The 8,577-nt window shown below is 42.4% G+C and overlaps 1 protein-coding gene across 1 annotated transcript; it reads left to right on the top strand.

Annotated features, from left to right (window-relative positions):
- Positions 1–4,797: 4,797 nt before the first annotated feature.
- dnajc5b (DnaJ (Hsp40) homolog, subfamily C, member 5 beta) lies at positions 4,798–8,319 on the top strand (the record flags this gene model as incomplete). Its single annotated transcript, XM_079529686.1, has 4 exons — positions 4,798–4,904; positions 6,585–6,798; positions 7,738–7,912; positions 8,222–8,319. The coding sequence occupies 4 exons, from the start codon at positions 4,798–4,800 to the stop codon at positions 8,317–8,319; spliced, it is 594 nt and encodes a 197-aa protein (XP_079385812.1).
- Between the last annotated feature and the right edge of the window lie 258 nt (positions 8,320–8,577).

Raw genomic sequence — 8,577 nt, 5'->3', positions numbered from 1 at the left:
AGTAGGCCTAGGCTACATACGGTGGTGGACGGTGCTCTACTCAATTTCACCTCATCTTCCAAAACCAAACGCCATTTTTGTGCTCGGACGGACCCAGCCAGCCAGGGACCCAGGGACACAGCTGTCTATAGGAGAGGTTGCACCACTCAAAAAAATTAATAATAGTATTTTTTTTTACAAAACACTTTTTCTTAAATAGCCGAACTACAAGCTCACAACGGATTGTGAACTTAGATGGATCAGTTATTTTCGAAAAGCCTAAATAGCAAAATACCTGCTATATAAACTTTATTATTATATTAATAGAAGTATCCTCTTCAACTGCATTCACATCATTTCAAAACACATATCGTTGACTTGCATAGCTTTAGAAAAACATTGAATTAATTTGTATTCTTGTTACTGAGGTTTATAGTATTATTTTGTCGTAGTGTGTCGTAAAAATAGAAAGTGCAGATATCCCAGATATAAAATTCAAAACATGAAAACATTGCCTTTCTCAGTTACCATGTGAATATAGGCTATAGTAATCAACCTTTTTAAATTTCAAAGACCCCCATGCAGCTTGACATGCATCAGGACCCCTACACTGTAAAATCCTTAAAATCCTTTCAATTTAACTCTGAGTGTGTAAATAGAACCATTTATTGGGTCCATTTGCGTCTTATCACAGTGAGATACCGAGCTCACTGTTCTACCACCCCCTGTTTTAGATGTTATTTGAAGTGCCATTCAATGATATCATCACTTACTTGGCCATGCCTATACTTTTACTATGCACTTTTGTATCCTAACTCGTCACATATTTGCAGCCCTGCTTCTTTCCTCCCCAATTCATCACTATAGGACTACTATTTGTGAGAATGTGTTAGATTGGCAAACCCAACTCATTTGCGCTGCATATTGCCCAAGCGTTGCATGACATTTGTGCCTCTGTAACTATATAAGTGGAACCGCACACAATCCTACTGTTGTTTCACCCAGACTTAGAATATACTTATATTCAAGTTTTTACTTTTATGCGAAATGTTGCGATGGACGGTGTATCTCAAAGGACCAAAGAAAAGCCTTCATGCTGCAGTGGCACTGGGGCACAAGGTGTACTTCTTTGGAGGCTTTTGTCTCGGCGAAACCTACAATAACTTGGACGAGATCGATGTGCTCGTTTTCAACACAGGGTCACTGCGCTGGGCGTTGATGCCCCCAGTGACAGGTGAGACAGGAGAATGTCCTCTTGAGGTTCCCTCCATGCGCGTGTGCCACACAGCTGTGCTGATAGACGATGTCATCTACATATGGGGGGGAGTAGAGGATTTTGAAATAAAGGAAACTGGCAACGGGGTTGTCGACATCGACGGGAATAAGTGCAACGTGCTTTATGCGTTTCACGTCAACACCAACAGATGGTCCAGGCCTGTGGTTTCTGAGACTGTCCCGGAGGCGAGGTGTGGCCACTCAGCCTGTGTTTTGGGGAAGGCCATGTACATCTTTGGAGGATTCAACATGCTGACTGGATACACTAATGACATTTACAAGCTGGACACCACCACAATGTTCTGGTCTTTGATTAACACCAGTGGCCCTCCTACACCCGTTTCAGATTGTCACACTGCCACCATCATAGGGGCAAAGATGTTTGTATTTGGGGGCCGAGGCATGGACGAGGACGAGAGCAATTATAGCAAGGTCAGAGTGTTTGACACAGAGATCAACTGTTGGCTGAGCACGCCTTCTGCACAGCTTTGTCCGGAAGGACGCTGGGGTCATTCGGCCTTTGTCTACTATGGAGAGCTGTATATGTTTGGTGGAAACAACTTTCCTCAGGAAGGTTCAATTTCCTTCAATGACGTTTGGAAATTCAATACACAGACCTTCTCCTGGACGAAGGTTGAGCCCAAGGGGAAAAGCCCATCTTGGATGTCTTGGATGAGCTGTTGCGTGGTGGGACATTGTATTGTCCTCTTTGGAGGATACACACCAGGGGACCTGTACATCCTAGACTTAAGTCCTAGTCTGAAGACGTTATGCAAGCTTGCAGTGAGTCAGTACGGTCTGGAGCCGTCGGGACTCGCATGTTATTGAGGGAGCCCCTCCTATGCTATGCCCAGCTTTAAGGTGTTTAACATTGGCTTGTGATTGGCTGATCACCCCATAGAGATGATTTGATTGGCTGAGCAAAGTACATATTGAAGATAAAAGTGAGGGCAGAAAAGTGAAGACGCCAAAAGTGATTGGCCGGTATGACTTTTGTTATGATTTGATTGGCTAAGCACGGAATGTGATGTATGATGATGTATGATGATAAGAGTGCTCCTCACTTCACACAAGTGTGATTTTTGGATGATACCAACAGGAACAGAAGAAACATGTGACTGGAACTTGTGGAAGAAAACAAGTTCCATGCAAAGGCATTCGGCTGCCGTGTTAAGTGGTCAGATGGGTGGGCTGTGCGCATTTTCAGAACATGTTTATTTGAACAATCGATTGATTGTGTACCGGCTTGGGTCAATGGAACTAATTATAAGCTACTATGTATGTTCCTGTTTATCGGTATTACAATGAAAAGAAAGAATACATTTTTAACATACATTTCTTTATTATATTTTTGTGATTGTCGATTATTTGGGAGCCCACTTGCAATATCCTCAGGATACCTGACCCCAGGTTGAGAATCTCTGGAATATGGGAACATTTTCGAGATTTCTACCCTTGACCCTTATAATTATATTATGCCAGGGATATCCTATTGATATCTTATAGTTATTTTATTTTATTTATTCATATATCTTAACTTTTTAACCTGCACCAATCCTATCCTTTCTGCTGTTGCTGCTATATACCGGAATTTCCCCACAGTGATCAATAAAGGTGCAATCTGATCTAATCTAATCTAATCTAATCTAATCTAATCTAATCTAATCTAATCTAATCTAATCTAATCTAATCTAATCTAATCTAATCTTCCCTTTAAGCCGCTCCTTACTCCACAGGTTGCCATAGCAACCTCCTCTCCTTAACAACAATACAGGTAGTGGAGCGTCTCATGGCTGAAACCCAATCGACCCTATTACCTGTTACACTCATATTGGTCACCTGTGCAATACTGTGACTCTAGGGAGGTCGCTGTTTTCCCGTTTCAAACCCTGACACCCTTCTTACCTTCTTACCCTAACCTAAACCAACCACACCAAACCCAAGCTTGAACAATCTAACACCGCACGCACGCACGCACGCACGCGCACACACACACACACACACACACACACACACACACACACACACACACACACACACACACACACACACACACACACACACACACACACACACACACACACACACACTCACACACACACACACACACACACAAAGGAAACCATGCATGTCAAGGCACCAACCTGGTCCGTGGCCATTTATATTTAAATTTCATATTTGATAACTGTAATTTTACCTTTTATTTGACCATTTAGAAATGGTCAAATAAAACTTAGAAATAGGTAGGCCTATTATAAAACCTGATTCTACCGGTCCCCGGTGGTCCCCTCTGCCTAGGAGGGGACCACTAGACCCCTCTACCATACTCCAAATGTTCCTTCCAGGCGGGAGGGGAAACTTGTGCCTTGACCCACTGACCCATGACACGGACTACTACGGAGTATTTAGAAAACGGAACATTTTCTGAATTGCAGTTGTCAAATATGAAATAAAAATTCAAATGGCCGAAAACTACACGGACCCAACCTGCTCATCGGGAGCAGCTTCCGTGTCTTGCTCAAGGACACTAAGCCGGGGTCGGGATCAAACTGGCAACGTCCCGCTCCCTCCTGTGTCACAACTGGACATGTCACCAGTTTGGTTGTGACAGCGGCTGGGTGAGGCCTGAGGCTGCATGCAGTGCCGTGCTGCATGTGAAACCCGAGCCCGCCTGATGAATGTTTGATGATCCACCTCTAACCAACACCGAGCTGCTCCAACGCTAAAGTTACCAACCAAACCAACACTCCAAGTAGAAGCTGTAAAGTTTGGATTCAGGAACACAAAGCGAGACATCGGTGGAGTTCTGAACGAGGTCACCGAGGCCAACAGGTATACCTGCTGCTGTGTGCATGTGGTTGAATATTGTGTACTTATATATTGTAGTAAAACTGCGTAAACTCTGTCATGGAATGGACTGTTAGGACTTGACAAGCCAAGTATCAGATGAAGATAGCTTAGAAAATGGAGGTGGACAGGAGTGGATTACTGAACAGGTCTGCAGCTGCCAGGCCTCCTCTGCTTAGGAGCCCAAGAGCTCAGGAGACCCCTATGAATTGTCACAGTTATAAAACTATATTTCTTGTCAAGGGGCTTATTTATTCCTGCCAACAAGTTACAGAACCCCAAAACTCTTACTGGAAGAATAGCCTAAAAACATTCACTTTGTAGTCGATGTCACAAGAAACAAACCACTGGATACCAAGTGAGTGTTTAGAATGTAAGACTGATTGTATATATTTGTCATAATATGCGTGATGCGTGGAAAATAGCTGATCTACAAGCTCAGAAAGTGTCATGCAACACATGTGAGCTTGTAGGTCAGCTATTTCAATTACGGTTAAGCGACAGTGCAACATGTTATAAGACGGCAGCGTCCAGTCAGAGCAGTCCAGTCAGAGTACCAGGCAGTCAGAGACAGAAGGGCTTTTTCAAGTCTGTGCCAAGGAGCCTTTTGTCTCATAATTGTCTGCGTGTCTACGTGCGTGTGTGCGTGCGTGCACGTGCGTGCGTGCGTGTGTGTCAGCAGGTAATGTGGGCAGGATGTCTGAGTCCAGACAGCGAACTCTGTCCACCTCAGGAGAGTCTCTGTACCAGGTGCTGGGCCTGGACAAGACCTGCACCCACGACGACATCAAGAAGGCCTACAGGTAGCGGCCATGTTGGCCTATTTGAATGGCTGAGTCATTGATCCATTAAAAGAGTATGAAAATCACACATTTTCTAGCAATTACACACCCCATGAATGAAGCCTTGAAATTCGTAGAGATTGTTTTTGTATTTGCCAATAATTTGGTGACCAGAGACGTCAATAAGGCTTAAGAATGCAACAAAAACAAACTAATCTCCATGAATTCAAGACTTTATGGGGTGTGTAATTATTCGAAAATAACTCCTTCAACCAACTGAATCCTACCGTCCCTATACTGGGGTGAATATTCTGAGAAATGGGTATGGGTAATACGCTCACAACTCGTGAGCTTGTAGGTTGCTTATATTTTCAGAAAGGAAATACTATACCAGTGAACTAAGTATATTAGGTTCTAGTGGTTACAGGTGATCATGTGAGTACTGTGTCACTGTTGTGTTAAAATAAGTGTTAAAAGCTCTACATTCTGCTGATAGAAATCTTTGTCATTGTTCATTAACAGCGTTCTCCCTGTCACTCCACAGTCCACAATCAGTAGAGAGAATAAGTGAATTTGGAAATGATTGAGCAAACACATTTATAACTTGAGGGTGAAAGGATTATTATACCAGTATAACCATATTATTAAAGGCATGTGTAATATAACCGTATTATTAAAAAAGGACAAACCAAACCAAGCTACCCCGGATATTTTACTGATAACAAACAACAAATTGATGTGGTTGATGGTTTCAATAATTTATTGTGGGTCCAAAACTAAGAAATAAAAAACACCAAACTAAATTTCTAGTTTTATACAGAAAATAAGGAAATTATAGATATTGTAAATAAGTGTAAAGATAGCCTATTGAAAAGTTAATTTGTATTATTGTGTTGTACTTTGACTTGCTTTGACTAGCTTTAACTAGCTTTTTTCTGGCATCCTACTTTATTATGTATTATCTTAATGTGAAGCACTTTGGGCTACATTGTATGTATGAAAGGCACTATACAAATAATTAGGGGTCAAATCCCAAAGGGACTTATTGTTTCCATGACAATTCCACGATTTTAGCAGTCTTGGCAGTTCTGTGCTATCGTTCTTTACAAAATTCGACAATATGGTATAGAGTGCCGTGAGGATCCCTCAGGAACTGAACCTCACACTCTTTCGTCAAAAGACCTCTGACCTTTAGATCTCCCGATGAGTAAATTGTTCTGATTTGCTCGATCCACTTTTCTGCCTTTCTTTTGGCCACGTCAAAGAAATCGCATTTCCATACATGCAAATCGAGTCTGACTCGTTACTGACTGGTTACGGGACTACAGCGTTGACAGACAACAGACAAAGAAAGAACTGGACATAACATAGAACAATGGGATCCCTCTCTTAATTTCATTTCATTTCATATTTATTTATTTCATTTCAGTTATGGTTTTACATGATTATATTCATTTTACTTTGTACTTATGTTTTACATATTCTATACCAGAAAAGAAAAGGAGCAGGAAGAAGATAAATCTTATTTATACCTGCCCCTATCATTAAAAACAAAACAAAAACAAAAAAACATCTAATTGATGCTGCTACCAACCATAGATTTTATATCACCATGATTACATCAAATAAAAAAGAAAGAAAAAATAGCAAATCTCTTGATTGGAGATACTTCTTCCTCCACTGACCCTGACTTCCATACAGGAAACTGGCCTTGCGGTACCACCCCGATAAGAACCCAGACAACCCAGAGGCATCAGACAAGTTTAAGGAGCTGAACAGCGCCAATTCTGTCCTCTCTGATCTCACCAAGAGGAACATCTATGACTCCTACGGCTCTCTGGGACTGTACGTCGCTCAGCAGTTTGGAGAGGAGAATGTTAACACGTACTTCATGCTGTCCACATGGTGGGCCAAGGTAGGTGTGTGTTTTACTATTCTTGTGAGGGCCAAATGCCCCCACAAGTATTATAGCAGAATTTGAGAAACCATATCATTGTGAAGACCATGCTGTTTATTTTATGATTTATTTGTTTGGGTACTTTATTTACACAGGGTAGTAGCTGAGTACAAGTGTTCATTTTCAGCAACGCCCTGCACATAGAAACACACAGACCCATTAAAACCTGGGAGCTGACCATACAACAGTCTTTATACTGTTGGCCACTAAGCAGCTCCACTGGAGCAGTTGGCCAGTGCCTTGCTCAAGGGCACCTCAGCAGTGTCACTGTTGGGTGAGTGATGACCATTCACTTCCCCACCCAGACTTACCTGACGGTCCAGGGAATTGAACCAGCAACCTTCTGGCAACAAGGGCGCGCCTCTAACCTTTTATGCCAGTGCTGTGTTTTAGAGTGTGCACATGCGTGTGTTCGTGTGCGTGCGACGGTGCGCGTGCGTGTGTGTGGAGTGCATGCGTGTGTGCGTGTGCGCAAATATGCAGGGCAGGGCTAGTGTATGTGTGTGTATGTCAGTGGTTCTCAAAGTGGGGTCTGGGGATTGGGGACCTCCAGGGGTCTTGGTCGTTGGTAGGGAGACCAGGGGGTCCCATCTCCCCAGCAAAATGCTTTACACTTTTCCTATTCGGAAATCTAGCTAGACAATCTAGTGAATCTACAAGCTCAAAACACATCGATATCTTTTCATATCGGGGTTAAGTGGTCCACAGCTAAACATACATTACACAAAGTGAATTTGGGGTGTCCTGACGTATGTGTATGATTGATGTCTAAGTGTGCATTTACATGACCATATTGTAGTATAGTTTTGTATATATCTGTCAAAAGGATAAAACAAAAAAAAAGCTCAAGATGACTGATTTCTGTCTGTCTGTCTGTCTGTCTGTCTGTCTGTCTAGGGTCTATTTGCATTGTGTGGCGTGTTGACAGGCTGTTACTGCCTCTGCTGTCTGTGCTGCTGTTGTAACTGCTGCTGTGGTCGGCTGAAGCCCATGCCCCCTGGCGAGGGGGCGGAGCCAGAATGCAATCTGTCACCGGAAGACCTGGAGGAGGAGCTTCGCACCGATGACACCGGTGGGTGGAAAGGATTATTATTATTATTATTATTATCATTACCCTTATTATTATTTTATTTATTTTGTTACGTTTATGGTATGGTATGTTAACCATGTAAGAATATTGCTTCTGATGACTGATATTGGCCTTCTAATGAATGTTGGACGCATTGAAAACAAACGTCCCTGCTTCTGGTGACTGATATTATCCTTCTAATGCGTGAGGAGAGTCATTTTTCAGTTCAAAAGATATTTACAATATAAAATATTTATATTTACAAAATATATCGTTTTTTATTAATTTCAAAAATGTCCTTGTCCTGTGCAGATGTAGACACCCCAGTGGTCCAGCAGCCAACCAACGCCAGTGAGAAGACACAGCTGATCGGTGACGGGAAGAAACGATATGGAGACAGCTACACATGAGTTTAAACTAACATCCATATTATATCCATATTTGGTCATATGAGACTAGGGCAGTATTATGCGTGTCTTAAGTACCAGGTCTTATTACTTAACTTAAGACCTGTAGGCGTGATCAATGCCATTTGGCTATTCTGAGTGGCCAAACAGCATTGACCACGCCTCCAGGTCTTAAGTTAAGTCATAAGACCTGGTACTTAAGACACGCATAATACTGCCCTAGACATCATCTGGGAGTTTGGATAGCATACTATCGTGATA

Source organism: Electrona antarctica (genome assembly GCF_951216825.1).
Source record: "Electrona antarctica genome assembly, chromosome: 19".
NCBI classification, from domain to species: Eukaryota; Metazoa; Chordata; class Actinopteri; order Myctophiformes; family Myctophidae; genus Electrona; species Electrona antarctica.
This window is presented reverse-complemented; position numbering and strand designations above follow the sequence as displayed.